The 22,500-nt window shown below is 35.2% G+C and overlaps 1 protein-coding gene and 2 long non-coding RNA genes across 5 annotated transcripts in view; 2 read left to right on the top strand and 1 right to left on the bottom strand.

Moving 5' to 3' along the window:
* Positions 1-313: 313 nt before the first annotated feature.
* LOC144969131 (uncharacterized) lies at positions 314-3,875 on the top strand. Of its 2 annotated transcripts, none has more exons than XR_013644733.1 (2): positions 314-554; positions 3,757-3,875. It is a non-coding gene; the product is annotated as an uncharacterized LOC144969131 (long non-coding RNA). The 2 variants fall into 2 exon arrangements; XR_013644730.1 differs by lacking the exon at positions 3,757-3,875 and adding an exon at positions 1,698-1,840 and having other exon boundaries at positions 322-554.
* On the bottom strand, positions 3,273-4,584 carry LOC144969144 (uncharacterized). Its single transcript, XR_013644734.1, has 2 exons — positions 4,381-4,584; positions 3,273-3,426 (listed from the first exon to the last, which is right to left on the bottom strand). It is a non-coding gene; the product is annotated as an uncharacterized LOC144969144 (long non-coding RNA).
* Positions 4,585-9,438: 4,854 nt separating this feature from the next.
* LOC144969121 (polypyrimidine tract-binding protein 1-like) overlaps positions 9,439-22,500 on the top strand; it is a 32,103-nt gene continuing 19,041 nt past the window's right edge. The window contains exons 1-8 of one of the 2 annotated variants that reach the window (XM_078908202.1): positions 9,439-9,588; positions 14,560-14,584; positions 16,278-16,337; positions 17,311-17,451; positions 18,652-18,792; positions 20,213-20,356; positions 20,589-20,640; positions 21,336-21,394. In XM_078908202.1, the coding sequence (XP_078764328.1) occupies positions 9,581-9,588; positions 14,560-14,584; positions 16,278-16,337; positions 17,311-17,451; positions 18,652-18,792; positions 20,213-20,356; positions 20,589-20,640; positions 21,336-21,394 (630 nt within the window). In that variant the 5' untranslated portion in view covers positions 9,439-9,580. The remainder of the gene's footprint in view (positions 9,589-14,559; positions 14,585-16,277; positions 16,338-17,310; positions 17,452-18,651; positions 18,793-20,212; positions 20,357-20,588; positions 20,641-21,335; positions 21,395-22,500) is intronic. The other variant, XM_078908213.1, reaches the window with a different exon arrangement.

Genomic DNA, 22,500 nt, shown 5'->3' with positions numbered 1-22,500 from the left:
CTATCACAAATGATATGAACACGGGACTGGCTGGGACAGTCCTGTCCCGTTGATTTTGTAGCATTTCACAACGGCTCGAGACACGCTAGGACGGTTTTGTCCCGTCCCAATAGGTGCGGAAGGTTTCTCTTTCTTATAATATATTATGTTACAGATTTGGACAGGACTGTCCCAGAATAGTGTTGTCATAGTGCGGTACCCCCCTAAGGGCTAGTAGAAAGAAAAAAATGGGATACCAGTCAAACAATTATAGTTTTAAAAGACATGATAGACGATGAACAATAGACCAGCCCTAGGCTTCCTAAGTCGTGACGTAATCCTGCGCAGCAACGCATGGCAACAAACCGGCTGGCTCTAAACAGTCGAGAAAAATGGCTGACACGAACTCTATTTCCATCACCGCCCTTATGAAATACTTCTCCAATGAGCATAAAAGTGTCTCGCGAGGTGAAAATCATCATCAGTCAGGTCCTGTTTTGACTTTCACTTACTCAGATGGCTTGATGTTCGGCAAAGTTCAAGCCAGCATGAAGAATAAAGAGTATTCTGTGAAGGTAAGTCATTTCGTCTTCTCATTCTCACTCTCAAAATCTCATATCTCCGTAAAACTACTGTTGGACAATAATCAGTTTACTTTGAGTTTAGGCAGATTTAGTATATCCAATGGAAAGATTTAACTGTTTACGTTCGATTTTAGTTAGGGAGAGAGAGGGGAGTCATTGAATTATTGTGTTTTTATCTTATGGACCACGGACTTTGAGTCTTTGAGGTCTTAGTCTTGCTTCGCTAATTTTCGTTGCTATTGACTATAGTCTACTACATACTATTTAGTATCGTGTTGTAACCTTTATTATAATACTCATATGAGCATCACAATCACCAATCACGCTAGACATTTTATCATACTTCATGTGGGGCAGCGTGGATCAGCGGTACGGTTTTTGCTTCGTACCCGAAAGGTACCGATTTCGTTCACCCGCCGCTGCGCTGTGTGGCCTTGAGCAAGTCACCTCGCCCTAGCTCAATTTGCGGCGCTGCACCGTGGTTATTCCAGTCTTCCCTGGGAATAGACCCTAGAGATAAATTTCCTCTATGGGATGAATAAAGGATTTATTTAGACCAGTGTTAGTCACGGTAAACTAAACTTCCTATTGGGTTAAGGTGTAATGTAAATGTTGCTGCTTGAAACTCGAAGAAATCAATAACATTGTGAAATTGAATGTGAACTTCAATTTAATATACGAAAACAGATAAAATGGACGTTTCGGGTTTCCCCCTTATCAACAAAGCAAGATGAATGAAAGAATCACTTAATTTGTTTTTTTAATTGAGTTTTTATACAGCGTAATATCCACTAAATGTGCTCAAAGTGCTTTACAAGGGGTCCCTGGCCAACAGCAACATTTAACATGTAAGACGGGACATGATGCCTGTTGGGCGATATTACAATTTTTTTCGGACAGAGACAACGCCAGGTACTCATTTGACACCTGAGTACGGTGAGAGATTGTGAGTAAAGAGCCTTCTCCAAGGACTCAACTATGTGCCGAGCGAGGCCCAAACCCAGGACCTTCTGATCTGAAAGCGAGTGTCATACCACAAGACCACAACAGACGTTTTATTAGTTTGTTTGTTTTTTGCCTATTGAGCATGGTCGCAGCTCTAAATTTGAATCTTTTATTCTTTTACTTCCACAGATCTATCTTGATGATGCCTTGGGTTGATTCAGTCCAAAACTAATTTGTGTGGTTTTATTTAACAATGTTAATGACATTGAACATACATTGATACAACAATGCCATACTTTGTCATGTTTATCATGTAAAATCATGTATGGACCTACAAAACCATTATTTTGAATGGTGATTTGATGATGATGAACAAAATATGTGTGTTGTACAAAATAAATGGCAAAGCTAACAAAATGCAATCTCCTTAATAAGAGGAGACTGGGGATTGACAAGTGCTGCAACAAATTGAAAAATAATATCAGATGTTTCTCTTAACATGGTTGGAATATATGAGAGGATGTTAACATTTTTCAGTCTTTCATTAGCCCTCTCAACATGAATTCTACATGAAGCAATTTCTTTTGTTAATAAAATCTCATTTTCAGTAAATTTATTATGTAAAAAGGGAGGGATATTTACAGTTACTCCTTGAGGTAAATTATCTTGAATCAGGATGGGGTTTTACCTTTATTACCTTTATCTGCTAAAATTAATTCTCCAGGGCTTAAAATTAAAAGTTTTAGTAATCCACAATTTTGTACAATGACCTTATCCGAGACAGACCCTGGATCATGTTTAGAAATAAAATTTATCACACCATTTGGACTTAGACCAACAAGAGCTTTAACAGAATTCATGGACCTATAAGAAGAATAAGTTAACCGTTGTTTATCCATTTCTTTAGGAATAGCAATTTGGTCATCTGTACAATCAATGATCATTCTGCAATTTGGAAATCTTAAAAATGATGATGGAGCTGATAGTTTATTTTTATGTCTAGAAGGGCATGTAACCTTCATAACATTTTCAAAGAGAAGCGTATGGCTTATGTAAAACATGAATAAAAGTTTGTATAATATTTGTTATAGTACTTTCACTAACGCTAAACAATTGTGAAATATGAAGGTTAGCGTAGTTCTGTCTAAGTTTCATAAGTGTAATAATGAAAATTTGGTCTTTTAATGCAACTGTCTCTTCCTGAACTTCCCATCTACTATAATAAATAATGTTACCTCTAAAGCACTCAACATATTGAACAATAATATTAAATATTTTAAAAGAATGTACACCTGTCTCCATTCAAAGAACTTTTTCTGTAAGGCTTGAAACAGTGTAAGTGCGTTGAATCTAACTTAGTTGGGTTTTTTAAAGCTAGCTATTTCCTTATTTTTGTCTGTAATTTTTTGTTCTTGAATTAAATTTGTTGTTCTATTTAAAATATCCTCACTTGTTCTACAATCTGTTTTTTTTAAAAGATGGAATCCTGTGATGATGGTGACGAGAGTTGAGATGATGATGAGGGAGAAGATAATGAGGATGATGATGAGGAGGAAAATAATGATGATGAGGAATCCGGTTTTTTTAAAGGTGGGACTTTGTGATGATGATGAAGAGAGTTGAGCATGATGATGATGATGATGATGATGATGATGATGATGATGATGATGATGATGGTGATGATGATGATGATGGTGGTGGTGGTGGTGGTGGTGGTGGTGGTGGACTTCTTGATGTTGGTGCCAATTGAGATGGGGTGGAATTCCTTGTGTCACTTTTCTTTTCTTTCTTTCTGGCTCTGATGGAAACAATTTATTTTTATTTCTGTCAAACAATTCAGGGAGGTTGGCTTTGTCACCATCTCTGAAGTGACAAGAACACACTCTTGATGATGATGTTGGATCTTTTGTCCTTTCACCTGAAATGAAAAGATTAAAAAAAAAAAACAATAATTCTGTTGGGCATATTGGGTATATTATTTAATTTGATAAGTACTTTGTTTTAGACTATCTTGTTTGACACCAGCTCAATGCATGATAAATCAAAGGTGTGCAAGAGACTAGGTTACTGGTGGGTCTCTCGCCTGTCTTTTATGAAATCGCACATTCAGCAAAATGTCGCACTTCCTCATTACTTCTTTTGATGATTTTGACTAGGTATATATAAAAATAAGAATTCTTAAATTTACACAGTTAAAGTTGATCTTGGGGTTGAGTGTGGCAAGACTTGCGTTTTCTCTTTATTTCAGTCAGTACTGTACTGGACAGTGCGGTGATGGAAACTTTGGAGTGTCAACAATCGGGCACAGGTAAAGGAGAGAGGTCCCTGCCGCCATCTTGCTTTGTTCACACAGAGTTGCCACCTCGGCTGTCGGGGAGGGAGGCATGGCAGAGAATCAGAGAAACTTTCCAAAAAAAAGAGGAAAGTATGTGTGTTTGTGTGTGTGTGTGTGTGTGTGTGTGTGAGAGAGAGAGAGAGAGAGAGAGAGAGAGAGAGAGATCTGCGTGAGGGGAGGGGGGGGGAGAGGTTGCGTTATTTTATTTATTTATTTTCATTTTGCCATAAAGGTATCGAGTTTAAAGTAAGATGTTAACAAATATTTTATTCTCTTTCTTCTTGTTCTCCTTTTAAAAAAATTATCACTTATCAGTAGAACTTAACTCTCATTCAGTTTATCAGCCTTAACATCAAAACGATTGAGATATCATTTTTGCTTCAACTTCAATAAAAACCTAGTTTGGAATGTATTTTTATTTATAATTTCGTGCAATTGTACACTTTAATCATAAAATATAGGTCTACGTAAGCTAGAACTTGACCTAGATCTGGACTACGAACTCTATCAAATGTTCGACGAGGCGTGCGTGCTTACCTGACTAAAGTGGTCCACTTTTTCTTCAATTTTTGTCTGCCTGTCCATTTGGAAATCTGTAAAACTTGCAGGAGTGACTCTCTGACTGGTGTAGACAATCTGGTACAAAATACTGGACCATATTTAAGATAAAAATTGTTTTTTGAGCGATTTTCCAATTATTCCTTGCCTGGACCAAGCACGGATTTTTTTTTGTTTAGAGCCAGCCGATTCGTTGCTAGGCGGACGTGACGTCAGACAAGGAATGATTTTGAAAGAAAAAGATCTTGGGAAGAAGGCACAGCCGTGCTCGAGGCCAGTGATCGATGTGAAAAGTGACCAAATTGAACCTTACTTGGGCAAGCAATACTAAAACTCTGATCTACTTGGAAAATTCATCGGTTTTGATAATCACATAAAATTCTTAAGGACTAATAAAAATTAAAAATAGATATAAATGTTAATTTTAAATTAATTGTAGAAACAGCATTCTCTGTGTGGCCAGTTTTGGCCAAATTGGCCAGGCCAATGTCTATCTGGCAGCCACGGTAACAGTTCCAAAAAAAACAAAACAACCCCATATTATTAGAAATAGTTCAGAATACACGCTCCCTAATCAGTGCATGTCCGCATGACACAAACATTTTTTCTTCTTTTGGTTTTGACTAGAGACCTGAAGGACGAATAGATAATATAATCTGATGTTTCAAACCCGTGACTTTTGAATTGAACAAAATGAAGGTTGTCTACCCTTTTAGTTTACCTAGTCACATCATATCAAGAGGGATGGATGGAAGGGAACTTTATTAAGTACAAAATACGTAAACGATAAAGTTTTGAAATTCTGTTAATCTGTGATAAACACCGTAGAATTTAACATGTTCCGCCCCCACCTGCTAAAAAAAAAAAAACAACGAATATTTTGTTTAAAATGTTGATGAAGTACAACATCACGCTCAAACGAGATTACAACATTGTCGGTTGGCGTTGGGGGTTGGCCACGATATCTTTGTTTTTTTTTCTCGGTTAAGTTGTAGTCGATTACTTGTAATTCAATCAAGTGACAGGGAAGAAAATTAAAATAGTACTTAAGACCTACTACCCCGTCGCCGCAAGAAAGATAACTATAGATACTATGGCGTCCACTTTCAATTAGTTTTGGTCCGTAACTCTATCTCATGGTGTAGACAGCAACATATATAAAATATATATTTTCATATGGTACAAATTTAACTCAAGTTTAACTCCCTAATCGGTGACGGAATGTTCAAATGAAAGATAGAAAAGTCATGACCGAATATTTTGATATTAGAACATAATGTGATAATAATAAGGGTAAATTAATTGCATACCACGTAAAAGCTTTACAGTAAGAACTTACAGTATTTTCATACGAAAACGTTTCTGATGTTTTTTGAAAAGAAGATTTAAAAGTTAATCTAAAGTCTATCGGTAACATGCAACGGAGACCTAGGTATTTTGGTCATAATTTACGTAGCCTAACTATTGTACAGAGGAGCTAAAAAAAAAAAAACAAAAGTAAACCCCAAGCAAATTTTTTAAAATTGAGCTTTATATAGTGCAATAAATGTGCTCAAAGCGCTTTACAGGGGGTCCCTGGTCAACAGCAACATTTAACATGTAGGACGGGACATGACGCCTGTTAGGCGATATTACAATTTTTCGGACAAAGACAACTCTTAACGGCCAGGTACTCATGTTACATCTGAACCAACAAGGCTATGGTGCAATTTCTGCTCCTTCGTTTGTTGCACGTTGTGGTTTTTCTATTGATGATTAAAGAGAAATGAAAAGCACAACATGAAACATAGTCTCCTGTCAGAAAAAAAAATTCCCTTTATTCATCCCATAGGTGAAATTTGTCTCTAGGGTCTATTTCAAGGGACTGGAATAACCCTGGCGTTAGCCGCAGTGTAGCGCCGCAAACTGAGCTAAGACGAGGTGACTTACTCAAGGCCACACAACGTAGCGGGTATTTGAACTTGGCACCTTGCGGGTACGAATTAAATATCGTACCGCGGAGCCACGCTGCCCTTAACAATCAACTCACGGAAAGGTGACTGTTTCCTAATTTTTCTTATAGCAAATGAATGATACAAATTATTTTTAAGGCTTTGCGAATTGAACTGATATCTTTGAGATGGAAGCTTTAAACTTAATAAGCATAATGATACACAGGGGTCAAGTTTGATACATTTTCAACCATCCTTGATCTTTCAAACCAAACACATAGGAAAGAAATAGGTATGATAAACATAAATACATTTTTTTAAAAATCAAACTGATTCTGATTGACCATTCTAGGTGATGGATAGAGATAATGACAATGATGATGACGATTAAAACTGTAAGGTTAGTTGCCATTTTCCTCTTCCCACCAAAAAACGCACACACCTTACTAAACGGTAAAGATTCATTTACGTCTGTCGTATGATGCACCACCGGTATGGAATGCCTCAGGAATAGTTACGTAAATATGGTTGACCGTAATCTGCAAGACCCCCCCCCCCCCCCCCACACACACACACAAGTAACCAAAAAAAAAAAAAAACCAAAAAAAACCCAAAAAAAAACAAAAAAACAAACAAACAAAAAAACAAACAAACCCATAAAACCCCCAAACCAAACCAAACAAAAGCAAAAAAAAAAACAAAAAACAAAAAAAAGCAAAAAAAAACAACAAAAAAAAAAACAACAAACAAGCAAAACAAAACAAGAAAAAAAAAATAACCCTATCAAACAAAACTAAACGAATAACAAAACAAACAATCAAACACAAAAAGGAACGACAAAAAATAATAAAACAATAACTATCTACAAACAAGAAACAAAACAAAAGTGAAGAGAAGGGCTTGCCGTCGACAAGGAAAAATTCTTTTCCCCTGTATGAATTATGTATTTAATTGAGAAGATGGAGAAGAATCTGCAAAAAATGCGTAAGAAGTCAATATTCTCATGTTGGCAATTGGAGTGTGTTGAAGGGATCTGGCATGCATCCTTTTAGTGTTATAAATTCGCAGTTGGTGATGAAACGCACTGCTTTACGTTGCACTTGTTCAATTTTTTAAATGCGCTTTTGTGTGTGTGTGTGTGTTTGTGTGTGTGTGTGTGTGTGTGTGTGTGTGTGTGCGTGGGTCCCAAGCTGAGCTGGTATGTTCCAAAGTTGGTCTTACAAGTGCTAATAGACTTTGATTACAGAGCCATAAGATGATCAAGCTATGTTGAAGGTAGCTTTAAATCCAAACACGAAAATGAAACTGGCAAGGGAGCGTTCACATATTACGTCATCAGCTAGGGGGGGAGGGGGGGTCTACCAAATGTTGACATGTGTTGACATAGGGGAGGGGGGGGGGGGGTCAGACCCAAGATGATGTCATCAAAACATAGGCAAATTAGGCCTATTTTATTAAATGCAAGAGCTTCAAAAATGGCATTCCAAATAAATTAGCAAAAAGGTGAAAAATTAATTAAATGATGGAATCATCAAAACCGATTAAACTTCTTGCTACCATTCAGTTTTGATTCTGAAAAGTTTTCTTCATCAATCATTTGATTTGGTTGTGTCTAGTTTATTAAATATATTTTGGAGTTTTCATCTGAAGAATGAGTAATAGTATTAGTAATACACATCTCTATGAAAAGTTTGTTGATGCCTATTTAAAGGCACATCCTGATGACAAGCGCCAACTTGCATTGGCAAAGGCCCAAGCATTATGGAATGGGCTTAAGGCCAATAAAGTTGTGGACAGAGAAAAAGCTGATAACATGATCATCCAATGGCGTGCAAAGGCAGCAAGCATATCTGCAAGAAAAATTGGAATGTGGGCTGCCCTAAATGTTCATTGTATCACTCCTCGATCACAGCAATGAAAGACCATTCACGAAAATGGGGCATACAAGAAGAACAGCAAATGGGAGAAAGTGATGACGATGAAGATGAAATTGATGATACTATTTATAGTACATTGCCAGAGGTCCAAGGCAGAAACATTTTTGAATCAATTAATTTTATGTTTGGAAATTGAAACAGAAATTCATTCCACTAAAAGACTAATATGCTATAAAATAATTTGCCTCCTATACTATTTTAAATTACACTTTCTGAAATTTTTTTAATAGCACCTGCACCAAGTAGCCTAATTTAAATAATGTTTGTTAGATTTTATCTTTGCAAATTTAAATTTTATGTCTCCATTGTATCGTAAAACATAAATTATCAACAGTTTCTGAAATTAATAAAATGTCTGAATGTGTTTTATCAAACGTTGATAATCAATGTTTATGGTTTGAAAAATGAATAATAAATATTTTGAAATTAAAGTTATCTTTTAGTTTTTATTAAATTAGATGACGTCATCATCTGTAGGGGGAGGGGGGGGGGGGTCAGGTCAATGATGACAAGTGATGACTTGGGGGAGGGGGGGGGGGTCTAAAAAGGGCAAATTTTTGATGACGTAATATGTGAACGCTCCCCAAGACAAATAATTGTTGACATTTCGTGTCACTTCCTCAAGAAAGCGAAAAAGACATATTAATATATATGCTATTGTGATACCAATATGCAATGGTTATTAAATTGAATGGGTATGTTATTCTATCTGCTGGTACGTAATTGAATGTGGAATTGTAGATGTTTTAGTACTAGTAAATGAGCGTTTGTACCTTCGAGCAAAGAATAAATTGCATTTATGGACAATAAAGATCATATTATTATTATTATTATTATTATTATTATTATTATTATTATTATTATAGTATATTATTAGTTATTATATATAGTAGTAGTAGTAGTAGTAGTAGTAGTAGTAGTAGTAGTAGTAGTAGTAGTAGTAATAATAATAATAATAATAATAATAATAATAATAATAATAATAATAATAATAATAATAATAATAATAATAATGACTTTCTCCTCTTAAACATGATCCATTGTTATTTTTGTATCACAAAATCTTATATAATGTATCTTATATCCTTTTTGTAATTATTATTGTTATATTTCTAGAGATGCTACTGACTGATACCGACGTGGCGCACGTCGGAAGCTCGAGGAAATGTACTCGATTACTGACTGATAAAATCCGGTAACCGATTATTATTTCTCTCTTTCTCTCATCCTCGCCATCTTTGGAACACGTTGATTGTTCTAAAATTCTGCAAGTCTCTCAAGTTATTTTTTGCTTATTCCATTAAATCAAACATGGATGGGTATGTGTTTAATAAATATTTTCATTTGCTTTAATCTAAATTTGAATGCGAAAGGAAAATGAATAATTGTTCACATTTACCGAGAACCTCATATCTAACCTATTATCGATAGGCACTTTGATAACCCCAGTCCAATGGCCGCCGATAGGCGAAACTGAACTTTATTTTTGGCCCTTTACTGTTTTGTTCACCATGGCGTTATTTGTAAACCTTTGTGACAAATTTTGGTATCATGTTAAAGGGTACAAAACAAGCTTTCTAACGGCGCATTTCAGTCAGCTTAATTCCTGGATTGTATTTGAATTTGTATTTCAATGAAGTAAAAATTTATCAATTTTTGAATTAAAAGAACTTTTAAAATTATGGATACATTTTAATTATACTTGTTACATCGATAGACAATTCATTGAAGAATATCTCTGCCAAATTTCATCAAAATTGATACTCGCTCACAATTTTTACTGGCCATCAACCCCACTTTTTAGTTTTTTTAGGACAAAAACCTCATATTTTTGTCCATTTTCATTTAACCATATTTTTTTCCATACTTTCCATACATGAAAATGATTTATATGAAAATAAAGCTTTTTTTCTGCCCTTTTAAATGATACCCAACACCACCCACCATTTATTTTTTAATTAAAATAACTTTACTTGTAAACAACTTATAAAGGCCAATAAATGTTGACTGCAAAACCCAAACTTTCCAGATCGCCGCGAGATGCTGGTTTTGAGGCTGCAGTGAGGTCACAGATTCTCTCTGTAAAATTGACTAAAAATTTAAACAAAAATATAACTCTGGAACTGGAACCGTTAGTTGTAGAGATAGGCACTTTGATAAAATTTTCAAACTCAAAATATCTTGATGTGACTCAGTCAGGGGATGGGACTTGAAAAAACATAAAATTTGATACTTTATTTGTTTCTCTACGACCTACGGTTCCAGAGTTACCTATATTTTTCTATTGAAATTTTATGTCAATTTTACAGAGAGAATCTGTGATCTCACCGCTGCCTCAAAACTAGCATCTCGCGGCGATCGGGAAATTTTGAGTTTTGCAGTCAACATGGCCCACTTATTGTTTTCAGTAATTTTGTTTCAATTAAAAAATAAATGGCAAGTGTTAGGTATCATTTTAAAGGTCAGAAAATAAGCTTTATTTTCATATAAATCATTTTAATGTATGGAAAATATGGAAAAAATTAAGGATAAATCAAAATGGAAAAAAATATGAGGTTTTTGTCCAAAAAAGTGGGGTTGATGGCGGGAAAAATAAAATAATGAGCGAGTGTATCAAGTTTGATGAAATTTGGCAGAGATATTCTTCAATTAATTGTCTATCGATGTACGAAGTATAATTAAAATGTATCCATAATTTTAAAAGTTCTTATAATTCAAAAATTTATAATTTTTTATTACATAAGCTTTCTCAGAAATACATTCCGGAATTAAGAATGAAATACACCGTTATAAAGCTTGTTTTGTGCCCTTTATAATGATACCAAAATTAGTCACATAGGTTCACAAATAACGCCATGGTGACCAAAACAGTAAAGGGTCAAAAATAAAGTTCCAAAAAACGAGTTTCACCTTACAGTGAGCCTATCGGCGGCCACTGGACTGGAGTTATCAAAGTGCCTAGTAGAGAAACAAACAAGGTATCAAATTTTATGTTTTTTTCAAGTCCCCCCGACTGGGTCAAATTAAGATATTTTGAGTTTGAAAATTTTATCAAAGTGCCATTTACCATTACCATGACGGTCTACTGTAGAGGTACTTTGGTAAAAAAATTCAAATTAAATTGAGCTCAATGAAACCTATATCATTATGAAGTGCTTTTCAACACGGTTCTTAGTTCTAATGTACCAAAATTGTGAAGATCAGATATACAGAAGATAAGTTATGTTTAAATTAAGGCTAAGGCTGAAAAATGGTCTTCTCGTTGCTTGTAATTTACTGACGGACTTTGTGAACTGAAACTGATGCCTTTCAGGTAGTAACCATCATTTGGATTTCAAAAATGATAATAATAATAATAATGCTGAAAACTTATATAGCGCTATAACTCCGAGACACCAGACTCTAAGCGCTTAAATTACAAATTACTTTGGCTGAAACATACTCATTCACACACACAAGCACACACACACACACACACACATACACACACACAACACAACACACAACACAAACCAAACCTATCTTGCTTCTCATACCATCTACTAAAATCGAAACAAATATGTTTTAAGCGAACGTTTAAAAATAGACAAAGATTCTTTTTCACGAATGCTCTGCGGTAAGGCGTTCCAAATAGAGGGTCCGAAATGAGAAAAGGATCTCATTCCAGCATTTTTCCGAATTCGAGGGACAACTAGTTTTGTGGAATCACTGGCCGAACGTAAGGGGCGGGGTTTTGAATATCTTTCAATTAGTTCTGAAAGGTAGGAAGGGCAGTACCTTCAAGACAACGATACACTAAAACACAAGCTTTGAATTTAATTCTTTTCTCAACAGGCAGCCAATGCAGGTCATGAAGTAGAGGTCCGGCAGAGTCGCACCTACGCTTCATAAATACTAGTCTGGCAGCGCTGTTTTGGACAATCTGAAGACGTTTCAGATTGTATTGCGAAACGCCAAACAACAGAGCATTACAATAATCCAATTTCGATAGTACGAGGGACACAACCAGGTGCTTGGTCACATCCTCAGATATGAACCGTCTAATGGAAGCAATCTTTTTTAGTTGGAAAAAGAGAGATCTAACCAAATTATTAACCTGATGCTCCATCGACAGTCCAGAGTCTAAGAATGTACCAAGGTTTTTCACTTTGTCAACAATTTGAATAGAGGCATCCCCCAACTTCAAATCTGTTTCACTTTTCCACTTCCTGTTCCCCACATACAGCACCTCCGTCTTATCATCATTCAGTTTCAGTCTGTTCTCATTCATCCATTTCTTAACACTTTGGATACAATTTTTACTATTGGCTGATACTTCTTGTAAATTTCTCATATTGGAAACGCAGTACAATTGCGTATCATCAGCGTATTGATGGTAAGACAGACCAAAACTTCTGATGATTTTAGACAGAGGGCCAACGTACAAAACAAAAAGAACGGGTCCAAGTACTGAACCCTGGGAACCCCACAATCAAGAAAGATTTCCTCCGATCTATATTCATCCACCGTAATAATCTGTTTACGATTAAACAAATATGACCTAAACCAATCAAGCGCTGCACCAGACACGCCATAAGTAATTTCAAGACGTTTGAGAAGAAGATTGTGATCAATAGTATCAAAAGCAGACGATAGGTCAAGCAAATTCAGCAAAGAACATGAACCATTGTCTATAACAGAGAGGAGATCATTAACAACCCTAACAAGTGCGGTTTCCGTCGAATGATGTTGCCTATAAGCAGACTGAAATTTTTCTTCAAGACAATTATTTTTAAGATGAGACAGTAATTGTTTCAAAACAAGCTTTTCTAAGATCTTAGAGAGAAAAGGAAGATTAGAGACAGGGCGATAGTTTTTTAAGTTCTCTTTATCGAGATCAGGTTTTTTCAAAAGGGGTTTGACATGAGCAACTTTGTAAATGTCTGGTACAGCACCTGACTGCAACGAATTATTAACAATACATGTAAATGGTGTTAAAATTACATCAATGCATTTTTTTAAAATGGCAGTATTTAAGGGGTCTAAATCACAACTTTTAGTTGGAGACGACATAATGCAATCACGTAAGTCAGCTTCAGTAATCTTTGAAAAATGTGTTAACGAATCACCATGAAACTTGTCAAATGTTGTAGGATCGATTCAGACGAGAGTTCCTTCCTGATGGTATCCGTTTTTTCTTTAAAATATTGACCAAAGCGAGTTGGTAGATCTGCACGATCGATTAAAGATGGGAGAGCTGGTTGCGTCTGTTGTCCCAGCAGTTCCTTGGTCAAGGCAAAGAATTGTCTCGAACGTCCCACGTTTTTGAGGCTTTCTTCATAGAATTTCTTTTTGGCCCTGAAATTGACGGCTTTTGCATCATTTCTAGCCGCGATGTATCGCTTCTTATCGACAGCATCTCTGGACTTGAGCCATTTTCTTTCTGCCCGCCTCCTGGCTAATCCATTCAATTTTATTTCGGTATTATACCAGGGTGCTTGACGTCTCACTTTTACTGCTCTAGTTGTTAAGGGAGCATGCTTGTCCACCGAACCAACAATTGACTCGTGGAGACCATTCGCATCATGTTTATTTTTAACGTTATGGTCAAGGTCTTGTTTAAAAATGTTCATGTTTAAAAATGGCCGCTAAGACTTGAGTAAGGACCAAGGATTTTGCTGGAAGGAATTTCATGGATGCGATATACTATACAGCTTTGCCCTGAATTTACTTTTATTAAAATTAAAAAGTTAAGATGTTAAATCTCGTGCCGTCACTGACATTTTGATTTACCTTTCTTTCTAATTTTTTTAATTATCCAAAGCTAAATTATACCCTATTTTATACACAATCAAAAGATGTACTTAATTGGCATAGATCTTAAAATAAAGAACACCAAACGATAGGGTAATTCCTCCTGAAGAAAATAACATCATAAATATCCATCCCTAAGCCTAAACAAAAAAATAATCAATGGAACCCATTACTCAATAGGCCCCAAAAAAAAAAGAAGAAAAAAAAGGGGTCAGTCACAGCCACCAGGCCATTTATCGGCTCACTGCTGGAGTGCTAAATAGACGTTTACCAAAGTACCTACTGTAATTTAATTATGCTTTTATATCATTTTATTTGCCTGGGGTGGGGGATCATCATATATGTTTTTAATTTAAACAACAAATCTTATTCTGATCAGACCGTACGAATATAAGGTCAATCCAGTTTAATACTGACATTCAAATGAAAGAATATAAATTAAATTTCACTTTGTTTTGCCACTTGTGTGATTTTGTTCTATTTTTCTTCTTTTTCAGTGAATACTACAGTTCGGGTGTAAAGGTAAGCATTCTAAAAAAAAAATTAAAACATTTTTTCTTTCGGGAGGTCTTCCAAAAGCTCCAACATCCCTAGTATTGTTTTATTATAATGTTCTAGTAGGGGTTTGGAAGGGGGGAAACTTTATTTATAAAAAAAGTCTACCCCCTCCCAAACTAGGCACTTTGATAACTCCAGTCCAGTGGCCGCCGATAGGCTCACTGTAAGGTGAAACTTGTTTTTTGGAACTTTATTTTTGACCCTTTACTGTTTTGGTCACCATGGCGTTATTTGTGAACCTATGTGACTAACTTTGGTATCATTATAAAGGGCACAAAACAAGCTTTCTTACGGTGTATTTAATTCTTAATTCCTGATTGTATTTCTCAGAAAGCTTCTGTAATAAAAAATTATACATTTTTGAATTATAAGAACTTTTTAAATTATGGATACATTTTGATTATACTTCATACATCGATAGACAATTAATTGAAGAATATCTCTGCCAAATTTCATCAAAATTGATACACTCGCTCATTATTTTATTTTTTCCGCCATCAACCCCACTTTTTAGGACAAAAACCTCATATTTTTCCCCCTTTTCATTTATCCTTAATTTTGTCCATACTTTCCATCCATAAAAATGATTTATATGAAAATAAAGCTTATTTTCTGACGTTTAAAATGATACCTAACACTTGCCAATTATTTTTTAATTGAAACAAAATTACTGAAAACAATAAGTGGGCCATGTTGACTGTAAAACTCAAAATTTCCCGATCGCCGCGAGATGCTGGTTTGAGGCAGCAGTGAGATCACAGATTCTCTCTGTAAAATTGACAAAAAATTTCAGTAGAAAAATATAAATAACTCTGGAACCGTAGGTCGTAGAGAAACAAATAAGGTATCAAATTTTATGTTTTTTCAAGTCCCATCCCCCTGACTGAGTCAAATCAAGATATTTTGAGTTTGAAAATTTTATCAAAGTGCCTACCCAAACCCCCTACTAGAACATTATTAAAAAAAAAAAGTAACTATAACAACAAAAATGATGTCTTTCTCAATAAAGTAAAATTAAATGTCTACGATGAGAATTGAACCCAGTACTTTCAAAGAGTCTGCGCTACGGAGTCATATGACTGTAACATTTAATAGTCTTTCTAGAACATTATTTTACCTCCAATGCAACTTCTATACTCTGGTTTTAAATTTAGATTTTTTAGATTATTATTAAAAAAATTTTTTTATTAACAATGTCCAAATGCAGAAACACAGCATCGCTGATTAAATTGGGTGGAATGCACATGCTTAACAGAGGTGCATAAAAACGATCCGTTAAGATTCACCGTCATATATATATATATATATATATATATAATATATATATATATATATATATATATATATATATATATTATATAATATATATATATATATATATATATACATACATACATACATACATACATACATACATACATACATACATACATACACACACACAATTAACAACTAAACGTTCGGGAGCATTTTCATCCTTTTTTTCTTTACCTATTTGGGGTGTTTGTTCTTGTGTTTTTACAACCACCACTCGGTCCTAGTGAATTTATATCTATCGCATTAAAAAGGGGACAATGTTACTGTTGGAGGAACAAATTAGTATTTTTTTCAATACTGGTTTTTAATGTAAAAGGAATTACAAAATTTCTTTTTGCAGCGTGGCAATGATGACGTCATGCAAGTTGGTAATGGAATGGGTGATTCAGATGCTAAGAAGGTAAAAACATACAACAGCAAGCTTTTGAGCGAGGTTACCCTCGATTGAAATCATTTTCACGTTTCCTTTAAATGTCAACTCCTTATGTGGTTTTGTTAAGATGGGTTTCGACGCTAAAGACATGCTCTTTGCATTTAAAATTTTCTTCCAGGAACCAAACTACAAAAACAGACCTGTAAATCCTCCGACTATATTCGGAAGTTCTGACCTACCAGTATAGGGCAAAAATAATAATACCCGTAAAGTGAAACCAACCCTTCACAAAGCAAAAAAACAAAACTAGTTCTAAAAACCCAGCTGAACCAGAGTCCTCTGGTTGAATTCTCAGCTACAACTTAGTTAAAAAAATAAGCTGAAACTTTTCTCTCTCTCTCTCTCTCTCTCTCTCTCTCTCTCTCTCTCTCTCTCTCTCTCTCTCTCTCTCTCTCTCTCTCTCTCTCTCTCTCTCTCTCTCTCTTCCGTGTTAACTTTATAAACTTCATCTGGTCATAGAGGGATGATATTAATCTGTTACACTTATAAGGGGTGCTCAATTCCGTTTACTATTATTTCCTTTGTTTTTACAATGTTTTTACCTTTTTAATTTGTAAGATCCGTTACCACTGGGCTACAATAACAAAGATATAAAAGAAAATATGTAAAAAATATTTTCAGGACTTTTGACCAAAAGTCAAATTTAAATCTCTTGAATAGAAGATATTTTTAAGAAATTGTTTTTAGGATAGGGCAATTCATTAAAAATTTACATTTAAGTTATATCTCTACTATTAAAAGTAGATGTACACTAGAAGTGGTAATATACAAAACTATAATGTTATGATTTTGTTTTTGATAGTTTCCCCCTTGACAAAAATCCGCCATTATCATCAGTTTAATGTTAATGAAAATCAAATGAACACAAGGGAGTTATGTCTCAATTTAATTTTCTGGAAATTTGTACAAATCTAATTATGTCTTGCTTTTTGTATTCCAGGCTAAATTTGAATCCAATGGCCCATCCAGAGTCGTCCACATAAGGTCTTTGCCATCAGATGCGTGCGATATGGATGTAGTGCAGCTTGGTCTCCCCTTTGGTAAAATGAGCAACATTCTGATGTACAAATTGAAAAGCCAGGTACTTTGTTATAATTTTGGTATCTGTATTAGAAAAATCTTAGGTTACTTTAAGCAGGCATGGGATGCCTACCATCCCACATTTTGCGAAATCATCTGGCAATACATCCCACAGCCCTTCATCCTGCAAACTTTTCCAATGGTTTTGCAGTGTTGAATCATTTTCCTTAATTAAAGCTCTAGCTGGCAAATGTTATTTCATCCGGTGAGTCGACTGTCCTATTTTAAAACCTGTGCTAAGTTGCTAGAAATTTGATGACTCACATTTTCATTATGTCTAACAGTAGGCACTTAAATGAAAATTCAGTTTTCAAATGACAATATAAAATCTGGTTTACTATGATGCAGTATTGGTTATATAGAAGCAGAGTTATTCAATTTTTTATGCCTTAAAAACACCCAAATAATTACTATAGGAATCAGCCTGAATTTGGGCACCAGCTGACTGAAAAAACGAAAGGGGATTCCCCTGAAACACTGTGACGTCACGAGGCTAGGAGTCAATGACCGACGCTGACCATGGCAGTCCAAGCTGAAATGGCGTTACTTTGGTAGATTTTGAAATGAGTGTGATTTTATGGAATGCTCAAAGGGTATCTTGGAAGTAGTTTTGAAAGTTAAAAATGGTATCATTGGAAAGGAAAATGATTGAATTTTATGATTATTTATGTTTTAAGGGAATTTTTTTTATGAATGATGATAAATGTCTTGATTTTCTTGCCCATTAGATTTAAGCTATCTTTCCATTACAATATCTTCTAAACGAATTTAAGGAGGGAAACGGTAATTATACCAAATGATAGAGCGTTCAACGCCCTTTATTTTGGTATTTAATTTATACAATTCTGTAAATAAACACCAGAGATGTCTCAATTTAACCAAGTCATGGTTTTAGCCTGCAGCTCACAAACGATAACTAGCGGTCACACTGGTGAATGGGAGAACTGTGACACAGATTTAGCCCTTCATTTAAGTGTCTACTAACAGGCGCTTAATTTCCTTAAGTGACACAAGATGAATGGTGGTCATAGATGAGTAGTGAAAAGATGAAAAGTGTTGAGGCAAGTGGATCTAGATTTTAATTTTTTTTGTCATTATCTGTCGCATGATCATTCAATTGGCGACCTCAATAGATTTCATGACTTAATTTTTAAAAATGTAAAAAATTATTTATTTATTTTTTTCCCTTTGTTTTATAAAGGCCTTTCTGGAGTTTGTTGAAGAGGCAAATGCTGTTGCCATGGTGAATTATTATTCCACGAATACAGCCTACATTAGAATGAAACCTGTCTTTGTTCAGTTTTCGAACCACAAGGAGCTGAAGACTGAGAACAGTTCAATGGTGAGATTATGCATACAGTATAAATTATTGTATAACCCAGTAACAATAATTTTCCGTGGACAATTGGGGCATTTTTTGAGAAATATTCCGTTGATTTTGCTGTGGTGAAAGATTTTCCTTGATTAAAGCTTAAGCTGTTTAGTGGTAGTTATAGGAAAAGTCACCACATGTCTTGTCATATGATACCTATGTCCAGTTTGCATGAAATTCGATGGCACTACCATTCTTTTGATGGCAACCTAGACGCTTTATTGCCAAATATCTATGGTAACAAGACTAGTGGTGTCTTGGATGAGAGTATATGGTCCAATGTGAAGGGGATTGGGCAAATGGTTTCCACTTTTCCCCCCCTTCTCTTTCGCTGTAGTATTATAGTTTAAAACTGGCGATCTAATCAGTTAAAGATGTAGTTTAAAAAAAAAAAAATTCTTTTTTTTTTGTCTGCTGATTTTTTAACATTTTGATTCATTGCTTCATTCTGATTGCAAAAATATGAATTCAAGTAAATTTATAAACTACATAATCATTAGGTTTGTAGTAATAATATATTACAATGTATACTATATATTATTTTGCGATTTGTTGCATTTACTGTAAAACTGATGAATTTCCTCCTTTTTTATTTTGGAACAAATTGTAGACCTGTAAATTCTCAGTCAATTAACTGAAATCAGTCAATTCGTCAAATTCAAATATTTTTTGAAAGAAAAGTCATGAATCGTAGTTGAATGACCGTGAAGTAATAGGAATGTCCCACAGCCCTACGCATAGCTCATGGGCCGTTTATATTAACGGATATATTGCCAAGGCTAAGCGACACTTCTTAGAATTGCAGTGTATTTTCACACAGCCTTCGTGAAATTATCTTTTCACTTTCCAAACCTGTCGTGATCCCAATGGTAGCCAATTTTAACTGAGCCGCCGAGCGATAAATTTCACTGTTTCCTCTAAGCCAAAATCGACCATATTTACTTGGCAGAACCTAAAAGTATGAAAAAGTTTAATGCAAAAGCCGGAAGTGCGTTTTTTAGACACCTTCAAATCGAAAGTTATATGATTGCTACAAGCACATCTCGATTGCCTCATGTTGTAAACTAACTGGTTGACCGTTTCTTCACTGATGTGGGTACCTAATTATAAGAAACAATTGTAAGTAGCCAAATTAATTCCCACGTAAATTAGTTTTCTGCCATTGTTTTGCTCAAGTGAGCTTGCTGTTTATTATTCATCTCGATTCTTTGGATTTATCTGATACGATACGAAGTTTCAGTGAGGTTCAGTTTGTCTCAGTCAATTTTTATAGAGCTCATTTACAGGTCTAAAATTGTCATTACCATTAAAAAATTACACGATTTTATTTATTTATTTTTCTGATAAGATTTCATCTTCTTCGTTTTCCCTCCCCCCCTCTCCCTACAAGAATTCAACTGCGCAAGCAGCATTGCAAGCTGCCCAAGGTCTGTTGGGTCCTGGAGCCTCAATTGGCAGCAACTGTGAACACACTATCCTGCGTGTCATTGTGGACAACGTTATGTACCCAGTAACTCTTGAAGTGTTGCATCAGGTAATATAAAGATGTATAATTATTGGGAAGTTAATTTTCTTTTGATCATGGTTTTGTGTTTTCCTCAAGTGAGGGAGGTGATGCTGTCAAGTAAGGGTTTTACCTGCTGTCTTATTTGGCTCTTATTTATTGGGCAATACAATTTTTACAAGTTTGGTCCAAATGCACATCCAAAACCTTAAATGTGACAATTTTGTCTTCTTAAGATGACAATTCCTTTTCTTCATTTCAGCTGTTTTCTCGCTATGGCAAGATAAGCAAAATCATCACTTTCACCAAAAATGGTAAGTACCAGTTCAAAAGTTTTTCATTTGCAAATATTTTAGGTATTTCAAATTTTAATAATCAAAACATGGTGTCTTTTATTATTGTATGGTTACTGGCCATTGCTTTAACATCCATTTTAGTATTTAACGGATGACTTGTCACATTGATTTATCTGGGCATGGTCCTTTGACCTCCCATGGTGGGCAGGAGGTCACGCTTCTTCTATCTCCATATATCTGTTTTGTGAGTTGCTTTCTGTCTTTGTCTTGGAAAGGGATTACTTAATTTTGTCCCAACCCTGGCTGGAGTCCTTGACTGGGAACGAAACGGTCAAATGAATAGTTTTGGAAGATGGTTTTTTTCTCTCTTGTAAATCACATCTTGTTATGTATTGTTAGTTATGTATTATGTAAACATTTGAGTGTGTTCCTCTTAGTGGGATCCTGTGCTGGTGTCTGGTTGAGATGTTATGGTGATCTCAAAGTACATGGTGCATGCTACGTCTGTTCCCTATTTGTACCAGTTCCTTTTTGTCTTGTGTTGCAAGCACCGTAAAAACCTTAAGAACAACCAAACCAAAAAATATTTTTTGTTTTATATTTGTTTTAGTTGCATTTTTCATATTTCATCCAAAAGACTTTCATCTGTAATTAAAATTATTTTTTACCAGTATGTCAATGTTAATCTAGCGATTTACTAATTCTCCACCCAGATACGTTCCAGTGTCTCATTCAGTTTGCTGATCCTATTTCGGCAACCACAGCTAAAGAGGTAAGTCCCCGCCACTCTGTATTGTATTGATAACTTATAATGACATGTCATTGGGCAGTGATGCCAAAACTCTGGTTTCACCGGAAAATAAAATCTGATCTGGAGAAAAAATTCCGGGTTACGGGCAGATTCTGGTGAGGTCAGATTGTTCCATCACTGCCACTACTACTACAACCACCATCACTACTACTACTGCTACAACCACCATCACTACTGCTACAACCACCACCACCACATAATCGCTACCACAACCAATACAAGAACACATCATCACTACTACTACTACTACAACCACCACCACCACACTAATACTACATCTCTGCCACCACTACAACCACTACCACATCACTACTAATACAATCACCACCACTACTGCTACAACCACCAATACCACACTATCACTACCACTACAACCATATCGTCATCACTGCAACTACTACTACTACAATCACCACCACTGTCATATCATCATCACAACCACCACTACTGCAACCATCATCACTAAAACTACTACTACTAATACATCCAATACTACCACATCATCACGACCACTGCTACTACAACTACATCCAGTACTACATCATCATCATCTCTACTACTACTACTACAACCACCACCAAATCATCACTACCACTATAACTGCAACTACCACCACCACATCATTATCACAACTGCCACTGTTTATGCCTATTATTCTGCCCAAAATGTCCCTCAATTTTAGGCTTTCTGAACTTTGCAGCCATGGTAATATTTGAATATTGTGCAAATTTTTTCTCTCTTTTTTTCTCAGCAATTTTGAATGCAATTACTTCTTTGTACAGTCTTGAAAAATATTGAGTTTGGGATTAGAGTTATATTTGTATGCACTGCTCTTCTCTCCACCCCCCCTGCAATGAATATAAAATGTTACCAACACCAACATGGTGATCAATCTTCCACCCATATGGTGTTTCTATTGATGGGGAAAAGCTCAGTCTTTTTCATCATTTTCATCGTCAGTAATTTACAGGTCTGTAGGAAGTCAAAACATTCCATTGTTTGAGATATGTAGTTTGGCAGTTATGAACTGTTCTTACAAAATAAAACCCACTGATTGAAAAAATATA

The sequence above is a fragment of the Berghia stephanieae genome, chromosome 1 (assembly GCF_034508935.2).
Source record: "Berghia stephanieae isolate SIO BIC M18660-M18661 chromosome 1, UCSD_Bste_1.3, whole genome shotgun sequence".
In the NCBI taxonomy this organism is placed as follows: Eukaryota; Metazoa; Mollusca; class Gastropoda; order Nudibranchia; family Aeolidiidae; genus Berghia; species Berghia stephanieae.
This window is presented reverse-complemented; position numbering and strand designations above follow the sequence as displayed.